The 22,557-nt window shown below is 47.4% G+C and overlaps 1 protein-coding gene across 6 annotated transcripts in view; it reads right to left on the reverse strand.

The window, feature by feature from the left end:
- SLC8A3 (solute carrier family 8 member A3) overlaps positions 1-22,557 on the reverse strand; it is a 112,476-nt gene that overhangs the window by 19,483 nt on the left and 70,436 nt on the right. For 3 of the 6 annotated variants that reach the window (XM_058025868.1, XM_058025867.1, XM_058025865.1), the window contains exon 3: positions 2,063-2,166. In XM_058025868.1, coding sequence (XP_057881851.1) covers positions 2,063-2,166 — 104 coding nt within the window. Of the gene's footprint in view, positions 1-2,062; positions 2,167-3,523; positions 3,631-22,557 lie in introns of all 6 variants that reach the window. The other 3 variants (XM_058025866.1, XM_058025863.1, XM_058025864.1) reach the window with 1 other exon arrangement.

Raw genomic sequence — 22,557 nt, forward strand, 5'->3', positions numbered from 1 at the left:
TGTGCCCTCACCTCCTGGCCTGCAGGCTCTGCGCTGCACATCAATTTAGTTCAGCTCTGACCTCTTCTTTGCCTCTTGCAAATCAGACAATCACACTGACTAGAGCTGATAGAGATGTAAATAAGAGATATATGATACATCAAACTGGCTCAGTAGTCCTAGCAATAATGAGGACGTTTTACAACTGGTCCACTTCTGGGGCCACTTGGGTTCTTTCCAAACACTTGTTCTTATTCAACCAGGTGCAATGTGACCTGTGTAGGAAAAAGAAATATGGGACTTCATAAAAACAGCCCATTTATGACTCTGTATTCTGATTCTGCTCATTGTTTAGAAAAGGCTGCAGGATTAATGGAGAACAGATAGCTGAGGAAAAAATTAATTGTGTTGCTCCAAGCTACCAAGCAGGAGAAAGCCAGGGGCCTGTGATTTTCCTCCTGGACCTGCTGAGATGGAGGTGGGAGACCCATGGATAGGAAGACATCTCCACACATGTGGAGAGGAGACCGCAGTGTGATTCTAGGACTGAAGACTGATCCAGGATTTGGCCTTCACAATGCCCAAGAAGAAATCTGAGCATACTGTGGGTGTAGAGAACAGACAGCTACATGGAAGCTGTGGCATTATATAGCTCTTTTATATGACAGAAAAAAGTAGTAAAATAACTAGTGGCTACAAGCTGATGCCAGACAACTCCTACCTAGAAGCCATGTTCACATCTTTACCCTGGCAGGCAACTGATTGCTGGGACATACTCCCACGGGATATGGCAAGGCTGATCACTGCTTCTGCTCAAGGGCAGTTGGACTTCAGAGAAAACTGAGGGCTTGTGCTTGACAAAGTGAAACCTGATATCCCTCATTGCCTGTGGGCTGCAGGAGGCAGTCTAACAGTATTAAAATATGGGTTTACATTTCACAAGTCCATGGATGCTCTATGATACTGAAACGCTAATGTAACCTGTGTCTATCCTGAACATCCTATGGAGCAGTCTATGGGCACCTGGACTGGCCAGAGGGCAGCTACTGTGCTGATGAGGTAAGAAACAGAAGACATTTCAGCAAGGGAGAGCTGGGCTGTGCAGTGCATGGGCAGCAGCCAGGTGTCCCACCACCAACAGCAGCAGCTGAGAGCAGAAATAAGCCTGTGAGCACACACATTTGGCTCTACGCTGTAACAGGCATCCAGAAGGATTTGAATTCCTTTATGTAAAGTGCCTCTGTTTAAATCTTGGCCCTCCTAGGCCACCCCAAAGCTAGTGAAGCCAGTGGCAAGACTCAGTGAGAAAGGAGTCAAACACATATAGGACAAGAACAAAGGGAGATGTAGGCAAGACACAGCTGTAAATCTGGGTTTATTCCAGCAATGAATCCCGGCCTCCTGGGAGATCCTGGGTCTCACTTCAGATGAAGCAGGACCTCAGTAGAGCTTCACACCCTTCACCCTCACAGACTGTGATGGTTTGTGAAACATTTAAAGGGGTTTTCAAATGAAAAACATGAAGAACCATTTAAAAAAAAAGTTAAGCCAAGTTACTTCACACCTTCTCTCTTCTCCTATGGACTTTTCATCACATTTCATAGGGACCCAAGAGCACCAAAGCAGTGCCACTGGAGGCAACAACAGAGGGAAGGACGGGGGAGTACAGGAGGAGTTGAAGGGGGCAGCCATGCATTACACCCTTCTCTTGCCTTTTGCATTCCCCAAGGTCCTGGCAAAGAAGCAGGAGCAGGGAGAACAGCAAAGGTGTGCTCAGAACAAAAAACAGATCAAGACAAGGAAACCCAATCAAAATAACACAGCCTCCGAGACTCAAGCATTGCACAAAAGGAGGATCAGAAGTAAGCTAGGCTCTTAAAGGCACAGAGATGACACTGAAACAGAGTAAGAGCAGAATACAGGAGGGCAAAGAGTAAAAGTCGATCCCTCTACAGGAGGAGGAGAAAAGGAGGAAGGGTAAGGAGGAGAAAGAAGGTTACATTTTCTGGATTTGGGGTTTGGATACTTGATTCTGATTTTTTTTCTTTTTTTTTTGCATTTTTTTTCATAAAGGATCTCACACCTGATATTCCTCGTTCCATCCATTGCGGTTCACCAAGGGCAATGAAGAAATTCTCCTGCCTTTCGTATTCCTCCTCATCTACTATCTTAACCCTTATGGTCTTCCTGTAGGGACAACAAGAGAGACAACCGTGTACAGCGGGTCAGCTGGCTGGAGCGCGGCGGCGGTGGCAGCGGGGGCTCCTGGCACGCACCCGGGGCGGCGTGCGCTGGCCTGCCTTCATCACAGCATCCTCGCAGCGGCTCCTTGCGAGCGGGCTGTCAGGGGCAGGGGGGGCTGGCAAGGGAGTGAGGAGGCAGGGAAAAGTGGAAGGAGGACCTTGCTGATGGTTAGTGGAAGGTGGCATCTGCAGCGCATTTTTTTTTTTTTCAGTGTCAGATGGTAATGGAAAGGGTGTAAGTTGCCTGAAAAGCATCAGGGACCACCACTCTGAGCTACCCACTGCATTTTAGCTGGAAGACCAATTTCTTCTTACCACTAATAATAAATACAGTAATAATACCCTCATGATTAATAATAAGTCTGCAAAGACTCTGGGCCGGGAACCTGGGGAGAAGAGAGAGACACATTCCCCAGTGTGGTGAGGCAGGTCTCTGCCAGTGGCTACAGCTCCACCAGCTGCTAAGGAGGCTGATGGTTCTAACTCTAAAATGGCACATCTTACTGCTTTCTCTTCTTGATAGTATCTACCCATCCTCCTGTCCTGTTCCTCAAATGAGGATGCAGCCTTCCCAGGGGATGGACAGCTTTGCTCACAGGAGACACAATGGGACAATGCCTCCAAGGCTCAAAAACAAATGCCCTGGGCACTGGAGCAGGTCTAGCCTCTTTCCCTTGAGGCCAGCTTATCTGGCCCCCTCCACTACCCCTGCAATGTACACAGCTGCTGTGAGACCCCAGGCAAAGCAAAGCAGGCCCTGGCTCTTCCTTGCCCTCAGCTCCTGCTCCCAGAGTTGCTCTGTGACAACCAGACCAGGGGTTGCACAGCCTTTGCCCACTGCTTCTCAGAAGTCACAGAGCTGCTTCTCTGCCAGGCCTCAATTCCTGTGTTTTTCTAACAGGGTCTGACTGGAACAACCCACAGGACCAGGGCTGGGGAATGATCTCCTGAGATGCTGGATGTGTTTCTAGCCAACATCTTCCCACTGACACTACAAAATTTTCTTGGGCCCTCCAGTGGGGGTGGCAGAAGGTTCCTCTCAAGTCACCAGAGAAATATGGACAAGCAGGACTGCTCTCCATCCTTCTCTCTCTCCTCCCCTTGCCACTTTGCCTCTCAGCAGCCCCAGCACCACTCCCCATGCCACCCCATGGGTACCATGTGACACAGTGTGCGTGCACAGCAGTGTTTAGGGCAGAGCAGTCAGAGACAGAGAGACATCAGAGGAAGAGAAGAGGAGGAAGGAGATGGAAGAGAGGAGGAAAGAACGTTAATGTTAGTCTGCAGGGCCAGTACTACACCTTTCTGTAAACTCATATCCACCATGCGGGGGCTCATCAGCTCAATGAAGAAATTCTTGGTTTTTTCATACTCCTCATCATCAATTACCTTGATGTGAACTGTTTTGCTGTGGATGGAAAAATAATAAGGGTCATAAAGGGGAGAGGGGAACAGAGAAGCAAAAGTCAAGGAAGGACAGAGTTAAATGGGTACATTAGAGAGTCAAAGTTTTCTCACCCACTGAACAAACTCAACGTGGCCCTTTGAGAAAGGCTAAAGCCCCCCTTCTGCAAGCAACACGGGCCAATTTTCTGTTTAACCCAAAGGCAGAATGGTAGGCTAAACTATAAAGTGAAGTTAAACAAAAACAATCCCCCAGCAAACTGACTCAGGGCTCGGCCTGTGGGCAGTGAGGTCTGATGGCCAGCAGAGAAGCAGGCTTCCCTCACCCTGTTACCCCTGTGCACACACACACAAACACACACACAAACACACACACCCTGCTGGCACCCTGCTGCTGCCTCAGCTTCGTTGGCCAGCTCTGAGAAGCGCTAGCTGCTGGAGCTGCTGAGCAGCTGGGCAGCAGATCCCATGTTTCTCCTTCAGAAAATTTCTTGCAAGTTCTTGTACCATTTTGTAGGAAGACAAGAGCTCACGCTGTCATGGCTTCCTTCACAGCAAATACATGCCTTATGCAGAGTACTGTCCCACAACTTTCACACCCAAAGAGAACAAGAGAAACAGCTCAAAGACTGCCAAGCCACTGCCTCCTTACAGACAGGCTGCACTCCCCTTATTCTGCCAGTGGCTGCAAACGTTCGTGCAGTCACATCCCTCACTTGTGACCGAAGACATCGATGCCTTCATTCCAAGCTGGCATAAGCCCCTCTCAAATACAACACTGTTTGCACATGTAACTCCTCTGAATGGGTACCTACTTGCCATCTTGGGGCTCCTGGAACCCTACCCCAAGCTGGAACTGCATTTTTTAAACCCGAAGTCAGTTCCACATAAAAAGTATTTTCCTTACCTCAAAACAATTGCCCTCCTGCAAGTGAGAGATCCCACTGCTCTGGTCCCACACACGGCCCTGACACAACAAGCTCCTCCTCTTCTTCCTGCCCATCCTTAGCAATCAGATCAGGCCCAGGCGCATGTTGTGCACAATCAGTCTTGACTGGCAATGGGAAGGAAGAAAAAAGCAGGACTGGCAATCACAATCACTGGCAATCTGGACAGATGTGACCAAATTCACACCTCTATGTGCCTCAGACTGTAGCCTTTGCAATTAAATCCTGTATCTCTGATCTCACAGTGCCTCAGAGAACAAGCAGTCCAGCCCTGCACCCTGGGGGTGCTGCCACATCCATCAGCCTCTGGAAAATCATCACTTCAGCACAGAACAGGAGAATCTTCACTGCAGCTTGCATTCCTACTGATATCAATAATGACCACAAAATTATTTGGTCATCCTACAATTTGACCCTCAAGTCAATTCCTCCTGCACTCCAGCTGTGGAAATCCTGTTCCCTGTGCTGACTCTGGTCTTGATCTTGGTCCCAACCCTTCTCTTTCAAATGATGGCACAGGGGTGGGAGCAGAATTTGGACAATGTCAGCCTATCCATCAGTGCAGGAATATGCAGGAAAAATCACCTCCAATTCTTCTTTCTGAGCTAAATCAGCTTTATTTTTGCCAGTGCTTGCTCTACCCATACCCTGCACCAATGCCAGCAAGCCTCCTTTCCCTTCTCTAGGCTCCTTCAATCTCTGCTAATCCAGCCTGAAAGATTTTAAAAGGTATTTCTCTGGTGTAAATGTTGCTGCTCTGCCAAGACTTCATCATGATGATTTTTTGTTTTATTTTTGTTGGAGATGTTGAATTTGGCTTTTGAACCAGATTTTATCTGGGCCCCTGATACTTTGCAAAGCTTGTTCAATTTGCTGAGTTAAACCTACAGCTGATTCATAGCTCTGATCTTTTCCTTGCTCATTACTACAAAACAGAAGGTGGGATTTTCCAAAGCAGCCAGTGCTTCCTGGACGTGGGTTGCTTTTAATAATCCCTTTCATAAGTACCATTGCTTATGGTTTTTCTATTCTAGGAGCTTTGAAATAATCAGTATTGCTTGTCTGCAAAAATTTGGAAAAAACACCACAGACCCTGTTTCCTGGGGTCAGTTTATGTACTGCAACAAAGCTATTCTAAGGCTTTGTACAGTTAATATTCTACATGCAAATCCTTCCTTCCTTCCTTCCTTCCTTCCTTCCTTCCTTCCTTCCTTCCTTCCTTCCTTCCTTCCTTCCTTCCTTCCTTCCTTCCTTCCTTCCTTCCTTCCTTCCTTCCTTCCTTCCTTCCTTCCTTCCTTCCTTCCTTCCTTCCTTCCTTCCTTCCTTCCTTCCTTCCTTCCTTCCTTCCTTCCTTCCTTCCTTCCTTCCTTCCTTCCTTCCTTCCTTCCTTCCTTCCTTCCTTCCTTCCTTCCTTCCTTCCTTCCTTCCTTCCTTCCTTCCTTCCTTCCTTCCTTCCCCCTCCGTCCCTCCCTCCCTCCCTCCACCCTACCAAGTAGTTCCACAGTGCTGACACTTCCTTAGAATAGCCTTTGTTTTAATGTTAAAAAAAAACAGTTATAAAGAAAGAGAAAGAAGGGTTGCTGGGGATCCCTAGAAGCTAGCATGGCAAAGTGCTGGCTTTGCAAAAGCAGGTCCTCTTAAGTCTGGAACACAAACCTTCTAGGTTCCAAAACCAACTCAGCTCTGCTGCAAACTGGACCACTACCACACACTCAAGCATCAGGTGGCTTTTCCAAAAAGAGAGTCTGAATTTGGTTACCAAGCCAGTAACTTCCTGGTTTCCTCCTTTGTTACAAGCTTTTAAGGAGAAAAGAACCTTTTACCCAGCTCTGAAACAACAGGTGAAGGACAGATCAAAGCAACAGGCCAAAGCCACAGGTGCCCTGCATGGACACAGGCTGAGCCTTGCACCCCCTCTCCCCATCTGACTGAATCCCAAAGGAGGTGCTGCCCGACCTCTCCAGCTTTGCTGAGAGGTGGTGAGTGCTCAGAAGGTCCTCCACCCCACGAAAGCCTTGGGGATACAGCAGGAGCCTGGAGGTGATGCTTGGGGCCAGGTGTGGTAGGATGAGGGTGATGGGAGCCAAACTGCAGCCACTGCCAGCTCTTGCTCCGGAGTCAGGGTGTTGACAGACCTCCCTGTGCAAGGGGGAAAGGAGCAGGGAAGAACTTGGCAAGGACTGTGCAGTTAGATGGGGAGGTGGGCCAGGGCTCACAGACCCAGTGTCACACAATGGGGAGCAGTTAACCTTTCCCTGGGATTTTGTGGCAGAGGGAAGAGCAGCATCCCCGCTCCCAGGCCGCTCTGCAGCCTGCACAGATGGGGGCACAGTGCTGGGTTTGCTGCCTTCTTTAGGCTGGCTGCTCCCGCGACTGTCACCACAGAAAGGTGTCAGTGCTGACAGAGGGGGCTGTGGTGGCCCATCAGGCCACCCTCCCAGCCCACTGTGGCTGGTGAGGGCTGCCCTTTCCCCTGCTCTGCAGCTTCCCTACCTCCGTGAGCATCTCACTCGTCTCCAGGCCTATGAAAGCAACCATAAATACAGCTGCGTCCTGAGCTGTCATAAATTGTCTGGAGGCCAAAACACAGATTGCTCCCACACAATCTCATCTCTCACCTACAGCCACACTGAGAGCTGCGTCCTCGGAAGGCAGGAAGAGTGGAGGAGATGGATGGAGAGAAGGGCTGGAGTGTAACGCTGCCCCGGGAGGACATCACGTTAATGTGAGAGATGTGACAGAAGGACACCGAGAGGCAGAGAGCGTGTGGGAGCGGGAGGCTTGGGAACATTTTGCTGCAAGAACATCATGACAGCTTCTTGAAATTAATGGAGGCAGAGGCGGGCACGAGAGGGGCTGGCCGTGCAGCAGCCCTGATGGGCATGCTCACCACCATGGGAAGCAAGGAACCTTGCTCAGCTGAGCAGCTTTCATTCTCCAGCCTCTGGCCACTTCACATGGGCAAAGGAGGACACTTTCCAGCCTTCCCCATTCTCTCTGACAGTTTGACTGAGGCCAAGACACACCTCAGACAGCTCAAAAGCAGAGAACAACAGAGACCATCCAAAAGCCTCTCCTGGCAGCAAGGAGCCACTCTGCAAAACACAAAGCCCCACTGCCAGCACCAAGCCACAGCATAGTCCAATCTCAGCACCTGCATGACTACAGTGATGGGAAGGGCTCTTTAATTCAGGGCTTGGTGCAGCTTTCAGCAGACTGAGCAATGCTTTCGATCTGGCCTGTGACACAGCAGGGCAAACCAAAAGCCAGCACTCTCAGGGAACACCTGGTCATATAGAAGTGAGGATAGCTGCTCACTTGCTTCTTTTTCTTAGAGGTCATTGCAAGCTGCCACCCAACAGCCTTCAGATGAGGTTCTGCTTAGAACATACACTTAGAAACAACCACTGGTTTTAAATGTCAGGGATGGAAAAGCTCCTCTGGGGAGCAACATTAAGAATGAGATTTCCCTGAGTAAGCAACAGAAGATGAAATGAATAGACATCGATCTTCTCCTAAAGGACTTTGTGCACATGATGTTGCTAAATTCCCCATCTGGGAAGTACAGAGGATAATCTATAAAATCATTTTATTTGACAACACGTCCACTTCCAACACATAAGGCAACAACTGAATGGTTATTTGATTAATGTGCTAGAAAATACTGAGTATCTCTTTGTGTGGACACTCTCATTTTCAGGAATTATTGCTGAGAAGGTTAGAAGGATGTGTCTGTGTGGGTCTGTGTGATTTTGGAATGTGAAGCAACTCTAAAAAGAATGCAAGTCAGGAGATGTCACATAGTGTATGCCACTGAAACAGGCAGGGCTGTGCAAGGGCACAGTTTAGAGTCCCTGGTGGGACGCTATTAGCCAGGATGAAAAGCAGCCAAGACAGCAAGGTAAACATCCCCCTTTGGCAGTGAGATGTACCAGGAGATGTTCAGTAACTCATTAATGCAAATCATTAGCACAAACACTTTGGGTCAAGCCATTCTGTTCTTGACACATATCCTGATGAACCCAAATCTTCATCTGATTTGCTGTGGTTGGAAGTTCCTGCAGCGTGAAGTTCAAAGCCTGTGGTACCAGACTGACTCTTCCCCAGAGCTCTGAGCTGGTTTGGGATTTCACTGTGAAACTGCAGATAGGGCCCAGCTACTATGCTAGAAGACTTCATAGAGCAGCCACAGTATCATAAAATATGCTGAGTTGGAAGGGACCCATCAGGCTCATAGAGTCCAATTCCTGGCCCTGGGCAGGATACCCCAACAATCATACCATGTGCCTGAGAGCACTGTCCAAATGCTTGAATTCTGTCAGGCTTGGTGCTGTGACCACTTCCCTGGGGAGCCTTTCCAGTGCTCAATCACCCTCTGAGTGAAAAACTTTTTCCTGATATCCAACCTAAACCTTCCCTGACTCAACTTCATGTTTTTTCCTCAAGTCCTGCCACTGGTCACAAGAGTGAAGAGATCAGTACCTGACACTTCTCCTCATGAGGATGCTGAGGACCACAATGAGGTCTCCCCTCAGCCTCCTGCAGGCTGAACAGACCAAGTGATCTCAGCTACTCCTCACATGGCTTCCCCTCCAGACCCTTCACCATCCTCATGGCTCTTCTTCAGACACTGTAATTCCTCAATGCTTTTTTTATATTGTGATGCCCAGAACTGCACACAAGACTCGAGGTGATGCCATCCAGTGAGGAGCAGAGCAGGAAAATCACCTGCTTTGACTGGCTGGCAATGCTGTGTGCTTGAGGCAAACCAGAAGGGATTAAATAAGGTTATAAATAGTGGGGATCTGTCTTTGCCCAGTTCACTGGGAGGTGGATATCAAACACAACAATGTGACACTGCTCACAGGAAAGGTGAAGAAGACAGCAAAAGAAGCCTGATTTGATGCCCATGTCATATGAAGTTGTGCATCAATAACCCAGAGTAACAAACTGAGCAATTTTGAAGCAAAGAATTATGCTGTCACATGGCACAGAAAAAGAAAAGAGTTTTTGAAGGGCAGAATCATTAGATCCAAAACCAGATTCACTAAACTCACCAAGGAGATGCTGAGTGATCTTAATTTCAAGAGAAAATCATCGTAACTTAAGAATCAATCCAGATTATGACCAAGACAGGCAAGTTGCACTTTGGTCTTAAGATCATGTTTATGAAAGAAGATTTTTTGATTACCATGGAGATTATGGAGTGGGGGGACAAGCCCTCAAGCATTCAGCTGCAGCCACTGGCAATGGTCACCATTTATTCTAGCAGAAAGGTAAGCACTGAAGGTGCCTCTAAGGTCAGATTAGATGTTGATACCAATTGACTAAACAGGTGCCAACAGGTTAGATGAACTGTCAGAACACAGTTTCAAGCAGATCACCGATTTGCACTGATGTGCACGTTGCTGATGTTTGAGTTGCAGAAAAACTGGTGCTGGTGCAGAAGTTGGAGACAAGCCATGGCAGGCCAGTTTCCAAGAACTGGCTGCATTGTTCATGAGGACCTTGGAAGAGCAGCTGTGCAAGAGTTATCCTACTTTGTGTAGCAAGCACATGGGGGAAAGCTTCACTACCAGCCAGTCGGCTATAAAGTAACATAGTCAGAAGCCATCCCCAGAAAATGAGATTTTCCCCTCCTGTGTTTTCTCTTTTGTTGTCAAATTGTTTTATGGGATAACCAGATGGTAACTAATTGTCTTTTAATCAAAATCACCTGATAAATTATTGTAAGAAACTACCATCTTATCATTAAAACAAGGTTCTTTGCAGTGCTAATCACTATATGACCTATGTATTTCTGCTGTCAAGCCTGAAGCCTTACAAGTAAGTCAGTTGATACCTCCATACTTTAGTTTCTATATCCATGCAGGGTCCATGGTCCTTATTTTTCACAGGGACTTGATAGGGGACAGTCCCTACTTGCTTTGAACTCCCAATGTGGAAGGTGCTACAGTGATGCAACCAGAAAGAAAGTGAGGGAAGAGAGCAGAGACAGCTTGAAGTGGTGGTGGAAGTATCATTTATTCGTATGAGTATCAACTTATTCTGGCTTCATCTGACATGGTTCCCATTTGAACGAGCTGTGCACTTCTGTAGGGCATCTCCTCTTCCTCGCTAAACTCTAGTTACTTCATGGGGGAACTAAAAGGCCTCAGAAAATATGTCTGCAAACAACTATCATCCTGCCTCAGGGCAGAGGCATTCCCACCGAGCCATTCCTGACTAGTAGGTGTTGCCCAACTGCTTTCTAATAGCCACATTACAAAGATGGTTCTCTGGATGATCTTTCCCTCTATTTCAACTCTTTACCCCTAGAAAGTCCTTTGTAATGTCCACCCAGACTGACAAGGCAGGAGGGAGAAGTGCCCTTGGCACTGCCCCCTGCATCCCTGCTGTTCCTCCCACACAGGCAGAGTCTGAGACTGGCCCAGCAGACCCAGAGCCCTCCTGCAAGCCTCTACTCCTGCCATGCATGCAGCACACCAGAGACCTCTGCTCCACTCCCCCAAGAGCCAGGGCCAGAAACGTCCAGCTCTGCCATGGCAGCTCACAGGCAGGGGGAAAGGTTCACTGGAGATGACGCCGCGCAAGAAGCGGCTGTACCCCGAGGCTGGGACAGTGACCCCAGTCCAAAGCCTTGGGGGATCCCTCGTGCCCACCCCATTTGTGTGGGACAAATGTGCAGGAACACCAGGAGCTCAGGGGCTCTGCCTGGCAGACTGTTAGCAGTGTAGCTTGTTCACATCACACCAGATCTCCTAAGGCATAAAGGAGGAAATATCGACACAGAAAGGCATCTTCCCTTTGTGTATTCCTCATGTAATCTTGGCTAATTAGTAAATTGGCTCATGCTTCAATTAGAACTATTGAAAATGCTTTAGTAGCTGACACATGATAATTAAAAGGACATAGCCAAGACTAAGAGCTGTATTTTTTAGTCTTTACTTGTATAAGAAAACTTTAAAGCATTACAAGTAAAAGATTTATAGTGATAGCCATTAAAAAAAATAAATCCAAAGTAAAAAAGAAATTTAAAATTGCTTGTTATGGTTGCTCTATCCTAGATGACAACATCGAAGGGGTTTTTTTGTCTTTCTGGTCATCTTCATTTTTCAATTTGTGCCTGTTTTGTGCACAGCAGCCCAGCCGTCGATTCCCACTGCCACCCAAGACTGCCAAGAGACAAGAAATGCTACCAAATTCACATGACAATGTTTCACACCTTTGTACCAGTACAAATAACTGTACCAGCAATGAGAAATCAGAGATGCTAAGTTGCAAGTAAGTCCATTAAGCACATCCATGCCATAAAAAAAAAAAAAAATCCATAAATGCCTAATAAATTCAGGGCAACTCAACAGATGTGGTATATCCATGTATAAGCCATGGGAATCACCACTGGAGCTAGTAAATGGCAAATTCACTCCACTCTCAAGTCTCACACTCAACTTGGAAACCCTGAAGCAGCAAAAAATGCTCCATGAATGTCCATAATGCAGTCAGTCCTGCCAGACAAGATATCCAAAGCACTCTGTATTTCACTTTGTTCAAACATTATAAAATGCTAGAGCACATACAGGGTTCCTCAAGAAAAGATGTCACACTTTGTTTTTAAGAATTTCTGCAAAAAAAGGGAAAATCGGAGTATGTTAAACCCCCTTCTCTCAGCTGAGTCCATGCTGCTGACCAGCTGAGCTATTTAAGTTAGGCTGTACAAGCATAGCAGCCCAGCTCCACAGGTTTTCTTCTCCTTATTCAGTTTCATGAAGCTACTTGGGTTCGAATATTGAAGCTGTGTGTACAGACACAAGCGGGCCCTTGTCTGGCCTGCTCCAAGTCAGCTTCTTCTTGCTTACCCTATGAGACTTGATGCTTCAGGGCCAGGGGAGAACAGACAAAATTTCAGCAGCCTGTGGAGCTATTTGTTGAGGTCTGTACAGTAAGTACATGTCTTGTACAAGCAATAATTCAACCTGGCAGCCCATGAAACCAGACAGTTGAGATGGGTATCAGCCTGGTGTAGGCACAGAGCAGAGCCAGGGCCCTGGGCATAGACATTTTACCCCTCCCTACCTTGGGCAGATTCCCAGGGGAGCAGCTTCACTGAGGAGACTCTGTGCCTTTTTTTCTCTTAGAAGGGAATTTCAGAGGGAGCAAGACTTCAACAACAGCCATATTGTGGGCAGGGAGGAAGGGAGGAATGGAGGGACGGACGGAGGGAATGATAGAAGGAGGAAGGGAGGAAGAGCAGGAAGGAAGGACATTTATTCCTTACTAAAGGTCTTTGAATTTTACTGCTTCCATCTGAGTCTGATGTACCAAAATAAACACTTATGATATCAAAATGCATCATGGGTATCAATGGCCAAAAAAAAAAGCACTAGAGATCTTTTGTTTGCTCTAGAGAACGGCTCCAAAGCTTGACAGGGTGCAGGATGGGGAGTGCCCTGGACAGGACCAGGTAGGCTGGACTACCTCAAAGCCTCTTGAGATATTCTGAGCAAACACAAAATGGGGATTCAGCTGGAAGTGACCCCCTGTCCCACCACAGTGTTCCTGAATTCCACCTGCAAGACAGATGCTCTTCATTGGCTGGTACTGGCAGATCAGTGCTTCAAGCTGTCGCCCCTAGTTTTAGACTTTTTGCTGAAGGCATGTAGATTTGGAAGCTATATTTAGATGTCTTTCCTATTCTTCAGCAACAGGGTTGCCATGGAGATGCTGGTGAGGATGAGAAGGTGGGGACAGAAGGGGGAGGAAGTTGAGGAATGAGAAATACTAGATTCAAAACAATCCTCACCAGCCTGGGAAGGTTTTAAATTTCTCCTAGGGCAAAAACTGCTGGAGCTTGTAAGCCAAAAGGAGCCCCTGGCATTGCCTGACAGTGTGACCCTGCCATGCTTTGCTCAATGCTTTGTCATGGCAGGTTTGAAGAGACACAAGGGGCTGGCCTTCAACACTGCTCCTTTGGGAGAGTGCGGCCCCCTTGACCTGAGCTTGCCAAAAACAGAATTCTGGGAACTTCATGAATGTCTTGCTGCTGCCATGCTGCTTCACAATTCATACTGACCCTATACTTGGTCAGCTCCTGCCATAGCTGGGGTGGCTTTGTCTCTGCTGTCAGCAGTAGAGGTAGACAGGGTGCTGCAGCTGAGGGCAGAACTGCTCAAGTCTACCCAGAAGCATGGGCAGGGACATGCTAGCACACTAGGGACAAACAACCCAGCACAGGAGCCAGGCTGCGGTGAGAGTAAAGTGGACCACAGGCAGGAATTACAGGTCCTTGATCTCTGTCTGCCATCCACATTCCCTGGGATCACACTAGCTGCAGGCACAGATAGATGTGCAGATTCATACCTACAACATTGCTCTTCCCAGTAGAGACAACACAGGTGAGACTATGGGCTCCTCCCAACATGGCTGTTCAAGACTCACTGTACTACGATTACTACACTGCTGATGTACAGGCATTAGAAAGATAAATTACTTGTTGATAGAATTTCCTTGCTAAAAGTTTAGGGCTTGACATGCTTCAGTGATCTCAGACCAAGGGGGAGGTTGACAACGCTTGGGGAGAAGCATGTACTACTGATAGTGGACACAAAGAATGCGGGATTTCCTGGTCACAAGGACATTTGGCAGAAATCCCAAGATAAGGAAGAAACTAATAAAGCCAACCCAGCAACTGTGTTGAAATCAGCTCTGACTGGGTAAAAGGTCATTTCGACAGGAGGAGATTGCGACCATCACTCATGAAGTACTGACTCAGGAAACTGATGGACTCAAAAGAAGAGAAAGACTGAGCATGTGGACTAATTAGCATGAGAAGGAATGAAAAGCTGGTAGAGCAGAGAACTGAAATAATTTAACCAAAAGATGACAGAAAACTAATTAATAAGAGCACTAATATACAATTAATTAATTAGTTAATAAGAGCATTAATAGGGAACTTGTAGCCAATGAACATCAATGCCTTTGCTTGCTAAAATGTATAAATAGTGAAAAGTTTTGATAGTCCTTGTGCTAACTTTGTGGATTTGTCACCCAGCACGCCTTTCTGCCCAGAACCGTAAATCAGACAAACACCTCGATTCTGTGTGTGTACCAGCCTCTTGCTTACCAAGTGAAAGAACCTGTTTTGGGACAACAATGACAATGAAATTTGGCTTTTCAAGAAAGGTCAGGCCAGCCCCCCCCCCGTTCCCAGCACGGAAGCTGGAATATCTCAACACCCCACTCTTTTCTGGCACCTGCATGTGACAGCATCCACAGATTTCAGCGCTCAAAGCACATCAAAAAGGGTAGAGAGCAAAGCCAACTTTCCTGTCACAAATGTCTCTGGATACCAGGCTCGCAGGTCCCTCTGTCCCCTCCCTCATCCTGCTCTTGCCACACACCCACGCAGACGGTGCTTTCAGCTCTGCAGGACGGCACTCAGCCCAGCCACTGGAGCTGCACCACATCCAAAGCAGCAAGGCAGCAATCTGTAGGAAATTAATGAGCTGCAAACAACACTGTGCAGCTGCCAGCCTGAAACGAGCCCGCTCTGCACACTGCAGATACAATTATTGTATATGAAGAAAAGGAGCTGGAGATGGAGTTGAGGTGCTTTGGCTCTGGTCACAGGCTTCTTGTGACCAAGATAAGGGGCAGCACAATGAATTGACACAGCCAAATCTAAGCTGCATATCCAATCATTTACATAGAGCCAAGATACTGCATCTTTATCCAAGGCTCTGTGCATTTGATGGGACTCACAGTTCTCTTCTGTAACACTGAAAATAGGGCAAAGGATACTCAGTTACACCATTTCATTTTGCTCTTTGGGGCTGTTTTATTTCTGTTTCTTACAGAATAAAAACACATTGGGAAAACCAAACAGGGCCATTTTCTGAATTTCCAGGAACTCATGCCTTGGGAGAAGCTGCAATTCCCAGAAGGAGGCCAGCCCTGCTGGGCTTTTACTTTCAGAATCCAGAGCTTTGCACCATTAAAAAACCACCTCCTTATTCATAAACTGAACAGAAGTAACGTCATCAGCCAGCTTTGCAGTGAACCTGAATGATTCAGAAGGGTTAAATCTAGGAGCAGTGCAACCCTCAAGCCTCAGTTGATGACCCAGCTTCAGTTCACAGAGATGGGCTGCTGCCCTGCCTCTCTGCCTTGCCACAGCCCAGCCCTGTGCGGGACAGCCTGGCTCAGCCAGACAGGGGAGTGCTGCACACTGGCAGGACCCCATCACACGGACCAAGCACACCACAGCCTGCACAGCATTCTCCCACCCATGCAGGTCTCCTATAGATTCATGGAATCACATCCACGGCTTGGAAGGGACCTTAAGGATCATCTAGTTCCAACCTTCCTGCCATGGACAGGGATGCCTTTCACTAGACTTGGTTGCTCAGAGCTCCAGTCTGGCCTTGAACACCTCCAGGGATGGGGCACCCACAACTTCTCTGGGGAACCTGTTCCAGTGCCTCATAACAAAGAACTTCCTCCTAATGTCTAATCTGAACCTACTTTCTCTCACTTTGAATCCTTTTACCCTTGTCCTGACTCTACATGCTCTTGTAAAAAGTCTCTCATCTTTCTCATAGGTTCCCTTCAGGTACTGGTAGGCCACCATTAGGTCACCTCAAAGCCTTTTCCAGGATGAACAATCCCAGTTCTCTCAGCCGTTACTCACACCAAAGGTGTTCAACTCCTCAAGGCATCTTGGTGGCCTCCTCTGGACTCACTCCAACAGGTCCTTGTCCTTCCTGTGCTGAGACCTCAGAGCTGGTGCAGCTCTGCAGGTGGGGTCTTAGCAGAGCAGAGCAGAGGGGCAGGATCCCCTCCCTGGCCCTGCTGTGCTGGCACCCAGAGCTGGTGCAGCCCTGCAGTGGGCACTGAGCAGAGCAGAGGGGCAGGATCCCCTCCCTGCCCTGCTGTGCTGGCACCCAGAGCTGGGGCAGCCCTGCAGTGGCTCTCAGCAGAGCAGAGCAGAGGGGCAGGATCCCCTCCCTGGCCCTGCTGCCCACGCTGCTCTGGGTGCAGCCCAGGACACGTTTGGCTCTCTGGGCTGGCAGTGCCCATGGCCTCTCATGCACCACCCAGTCCTCAGCAGGGCTGCTCTCAATCTGGTTTTGGCTAAGCTGCTAAATGACCCATATGAGAGACAGCTTAAGCTCCTCCTGGGGTCCCTGGCTGACAAACAAGAATCTTCTCCTATCTTCTCTACCTTGTGGCAAAAGGCCCTTTACCGATCCTAAAAATTTAGCCTACTCTCATTCCAACATGTCCCTCAGCTCTTGTTCCTGTTCTTGCTGTCTAAACCCTCCTACTACAACCATTTAAACATCTCAGACCTTAACAGATGATGCTCTGTCTTCTCCCTTGCAAGTTCTGATTACACCACTGAACAACTGTATGTCTTGACTGGCCCTGTCAAAGACCAGCCACAATCCTGATGGCCTCTGGCATATATCAAACACGACTAAATGTTGGGTTTGTAGGCTGGTGTCACATACTCGTCTCCATCTGCAGTTGGAACTGCAACTAATAAGAAAAAATCACTATCAGCCCTGGTCTGATGCCTAGCTTGGTGGCAGGTGCAGCAACCTTCACCCCAGAATCAGTAAACATGTCCTCAGGGGTTTAGCAACGTGACACAACTGCTGTAAAGGTTAAAACCTCACAAGGAACTCCAGGATGAACCCCTTGTGGTGTCAGAGAAAGGGCTGTTGTATAATGGGCTCCCTCTTTGCCCTCCCAGCCTGTTTATTTAAAAAAAGTAATGCCATGTCTCAATCAGAAGTTTTGCCCATTATGGGACAAAACTATTTAGGACTTGAAATCCTAAGATAAAGATCTTCTGAAGAGAAAGGAAAAGGCGCACCTGAGGTTTTTTGAGCTGATTTTATTTTTTTTCTGAAAGGAAGTCCCATCCCAGCTCTCTGCCCAGCCAGAACATAATTGAGTTGCAATGCCATTGGTGCCTGAGCATCGCTTCCTCCCCGCTCCAGCCTCTGCTTTCTTCCAGCTCATTTCACATGTGCTCTGCAGTGAGTGTCAGTGCTCTTACAAGGAGACTGCTACATGCCAGGGAGACTGTCAGGAGCAGGAGCCTTCTGCTCTGTCTGTCTGTTTACCAGGGTGTCTGTCTGTGTTTATCAATGGCTTATTCTATTTTTCAGAGGCTGTCCCTTGCTCCTTGCCATCACATTGCTCCATGCTTCCTTCGCCACCCTAGAAAGGCAGTGGAGTAAAATATATGCTGAGAAATAAATTGTTAAAAGCCCTTCAAACTGATGCCAATCAGCCACAAACCAGACCTGGATGTGCACCTCATTCATCTGAGGTTATCCCCTGGCTTCTCACCTGTGGACACACTGCACTTATCTCTGCTCTCCAGAAGCAGAGCTGAAGCAGAGAGGATATCAAAGACTTGCTTGGCTTCGCAGGCAGCAATCAGCTGGAGCAGATGGGAATGAACACACAAAAGAGATTCCCCCCCACTTGCCTGGCCTTCGTGCCACCAGGGAACACCCCCACAGCCAGGGCTGCTGCTGGAGTGGCGCTGGCTCCGGGCTGCAGCACAGCAGCTCAGTCTGCCCATCTGCAGGATCACTGCTGCCCAGTGGGCCCAGCAAGGAGTGCCCGGGGCTCTCCCAGTGCCCATGTGTGCCCTCCTGGGTCGGTGGGTGCTGCCAAGCAGGAGCTTATACCAGGCTGGGTCTTTGCAACCAGAGCCAGGCTCTGAGCAAGGGCAAAGGAAATAATTTAGGGCTTTCTGAAGTAGTCTGAAAAGTCCACTTTCACTTGAGCTGTGCAAGACTCACAATCATGATACTGAGTCAGGAGGAACGAGGCTGCCTGGACAAAACAACACTTGGCCTAATCTCATGGCAAGACTGAAGGTGAGCTGCATCTCCTGCAACTGTAAAGGAGTCCCTGCAAACCCGTGCAAACGTTTTTCAGGTCCTAATGTTGAGAAAGATCTATGGAGCCAGCCTTGAAGCTGGAAATATCTCCCCATGAAGGACTCAGAGATGGTCTACAGCCAGAGACAGCTTGCAGCAGCAAAAGCTGGCTCTGTCAGGCACACTTGCCTACAGATAACCAGGTCACATTCCACTTCCAGCAAATTAGAAATAATGCTGGGTTTGGTGGTTTGGTTTTTTTGGAGGTTGTTGTTGTTGTTTCCTTTTTTGGTTTTGTTATTAAACATTTATTTACCGGTGCCTCCTGCAAAGACAAGCGTTTGGAGACCTGCAACTGGAAAAAGGACAAAAAAAGGCTACTAATGATATTGGCATTTATTTAAAAAGCAATGATAGTAACAGTCCCTACTAGCCCTTGGAGCTTCACATATGACTCCGCTCTGACAGAGTGTGACTGTACAGGATAGCAGCACTGGGCTCTGTTTAATTTTAGCCCAACTGCTCCAGATCAAATTTTCACAGCCTCCAACGAAAGACATAGCTTTTATTAGAGGCAAGAGTCATTAGTTTACAGTCAAACTGGACTCCTTCCTTCTCATGCCTCAGCACAAATAATAACAATTTTGCAGGCTAAACAAGGCTCTACTGGCCATCTGTGAGACCCACTGAAGACTGAAAGATTGCCCAGGTGTAATTCAGGATAAAAAACTGATTTTTTGGAACATTCAGCACTGCTGGGATTCAGTGCTGAGAGAGAGAGGGAGAGGGGGCCTAGCTCCATGCTTTGAGCCAAGAAAGTCTGATAGTGCGGAGATGCTAAAACCTCTTTTTTTTGTCTTCTACTTCCAGCAACTCTGATTTGAAATGATGAAGAATGAACATGTGGGGCAGTTTGGAGGTTTTCTTTGATTTTTTTTGTAGTGGGTTTTTTTGGTTTGGTTTGTTTTTTTGGTGTAAGACTCTTACAGTAAGAGCAGATTTCAGATTGTTCAGTGTCATCTATTTGTCAAACAGGGAGATGGGTTCAAATCCCGTCCTTCCAAAAATGGATTTAGGGGAACACTGCACCCAAGATTAGACTCACCCTGAGCATCTCTGACACCATCTAGCTCTATTTTCTTCTTTTGGGGGCAACGCGCTTAGATGTGGCATTGTTTTCCCCAAAACGTACATGGCTAGGAGTGCAGTGTGTTCTGCAGCTGCGCTCTGATGAGTTTCTTCCTACCCCTCCAGGTGTTAAGGTTCTGCTCAAGTCAAGAGAGATTTATTATCTTTAGTCTAATCTAAAGAGAGCCTCATTCTCTGGAGCCCCTGGCAGAGCTATGCCACCACCCTAGAGCTTGCTTGGCCATTAAGCCAAACTCCGCGTGCTGCATCTCCCCGGCGCTCACCTCCAGCAACACTGGGGGCTGCCAGAGGCTGCCTGGCCTGACAGAGCTGTCCTGAGCAGGACATGTCTTTTGGCTGGCGGTGCTTCCTGGCAGCCTTCCATCAAGGCAAGACACAGGGCACATCCCAGCCCCATCCCGCCCCCCTTACGCAACCACCGCCGGCTAAAAATACAGCCGCAGCCCCTGCAGCCCCGGCCAGCGAGATGCAGATTTAATGAGGCTTCCATGGCAACGGGCTCCACTTCGGCACGGACAGGGATGCAGGGGACAGGGATGCTTGGGGGGAGAGGTGCTCCTTGGCTGGGGGAAAGCTGCACAGTTAGAAGCTTGTGGTGGTGGGATTTGAGGGTTTTTTTTTCCTCGCTGATATTAATAAAACTGTGGAGTGTTTGGTTCAGTTAACTGCAGTCAAAGAGGCAAGCTGTGTAGTGTTTTTAACAGACAAACCTGGACCTATTTCTGCCAAGAGAATAAATATTTACTAGTCAGCCTTAATTAAACTCCATCACCCACAGGCAAAAATGTTAAAGCAGGGATAAATCAAGGAGGCTGTTTGAGTCTACCTATATGGTAAACAACATTCTCAGTAAAAAGGGGGTTTCTCACAGAGTTGACAAAATGTAGCTGGATAACTGGCTGGCAGAGACAGGAGACCTGGAGACAGCTAAGGTCACTGAGGAAGTGGTACTAGTTTATGTTTCATGGGTGGCATCTTCTGTGCCAGGGCAGGGAGAGGGGTGGGAAAACCCAGTAAAAAAATCAACACTTTTGATGAAAAATATGGGATAAAAAACCATTGCAAGCATAGCTTTTCAAAGAAGAATAAAACAAAGATTATTGCCTCCTGTCCTCCATACTGATCCTCCTACACTGTGTGCAAGAGTAAGAATGTATGCCAGCCAAAAAAAACCACTTTGGTGTGCATAGCTCTAAGTAATAGACTAGCAGCTGGTGTCCTGTGGCTCACAGGTGTTTATGGACCCATATATTATTTTTGTGAAATGTGGAAAATACCTTGGACAAGCTAGCCTATTACTAAGTCAGATTAAATTTGCTATTCAGAAGGTGACACCTTTGCTGGAGTGTCACGGACCAAAGTCTCTATCCCCATTATAAAGACACAATATTTTTCCAAAATGAAGAATTTTTTCCCCAGGAATTTCCTTCACACAGTGATATTCTTCCTTGTCCTGTGACACAACTTTCTATCTAAGGACTAATAAGAATAAAAGCAATTCAAAAAATAAAGGTAAATAGTAACATCTTTACTTCAGTCATGAGAAACTGAAGCCTGATAAAATATCTGGGGAAAAAAGAATGCCCAACCTCTGCTCAAATCTACATATTTGTCACAAGGAACTCATAAATCAAGGACCTCAGAATTGCTCCATATTAATGACAATTCTAGCAAAACCAGGTGCCTTTAAACAAAGGCAGCCCTAAATCAAACAACCCAGGCAGGCACTGAAACATGGTTTGAGCCCAGTATATCTGGATGTTAAAATCAAAGATCCCTGTTTTCCACTTCTTTCTGCTCAGGTCCTTGTATTCAGGCATCCTTCAACTCAAAGCAATCTACCCAGTACCCTTCTCTCTAGAATGAGCCATTCCTGTTGACATGAAAAGTCATCACTTGGAGGCACTGAACCCTTATATAAGCTGATTTTGTATACATTAGCTCCCATCTGTTATGTCTCTCCTGCTAAACCAGGTTCATGTCCTGCTATAAGCCTACCAAAACACAACAAGAGGCATTTCCCAAATGTAATAGAAAATCATCTCTCTGCCCCATGGAAAGGGTTTGCTGCTGGGATGAAACATGGTTCATGTTAAACTACACACAGCACTAAAACTGTTGCCCACAAATTAAGATGCCAACAGCACCAGGAAAATTTAAGGGACCCACGCAGAAAACTGTCCACAGCTGCTTGCTTAGGCAGAGACACCTCCAGCACTGCAGCAGCCCCAGCTCTGACCACATGTGGTCATAAAAGCTGGAACAAAAGTACTGCCAAAAGTTCAGGTATCCTCCTTTCTTCCTTCCTGCTCCTCATGACACAAGGCTGCTAGGCTGACACCTCTGCCTCAGTCTCCCCCCAGGCTGCACACAGAGGGTTTGGCAAGATCTCCCCTCCTGTGTGGCACCACGGCTCATGCCAATTCAGTACAGCTGGTCACTGGGGCTCATTCTGGTCTCTGTGACATCTCCTCTTTGCAAAGGTGATGGATGCACAGCTTAGACCATACAAACCTGCTTTCTCAGGATATTGTAGCCTGAACCTTAGTGGTCACATGTCAAAATTTTCTCCTTTCCCTTGAGACCTCTGTTTAAAATAACTTTTGACATTAAATAGGCCTGGACAGTCATTTTGCCTCGTGCAGCGATGCAGTTCAAAACCCAATCTCATTACCCCACTGAGTTCTGAAAAAAATGAGCAGATATCAAAGCTGTACACTCCCTTGCACTGACAGATGCAAAGAAAGAGCTAGTACAGCATCTTCTTGATCAAAGGAGGTGCCTGCAATGCAGGAGCGCAGCACTAGTGGGGCAAAAGGAAGTCAGCCATATCCGTACCTTTCCTTACACAAACGCCAATTTTCATTTAAAATTACAGCATGATCCACTATCATGCCCCATAACATGGAGTTAAATTATAAATGGTACATA

Source organism: Melospiza georgiana, chromosome 6 (genome assembly GCF_028018845.1).
Source record: "Melospiza georgiana isolate bMelGeo1 chromosome 6, bMelGeo1.pri, whole genome shotgun sequence".
In the NCBI taxonomy this organism is placed as follows: Eukaryota; Metazoa; Chordata; class Aves; order Passeriformes; family Passerellidae; genus Melospiza; species Melospiza georgiana.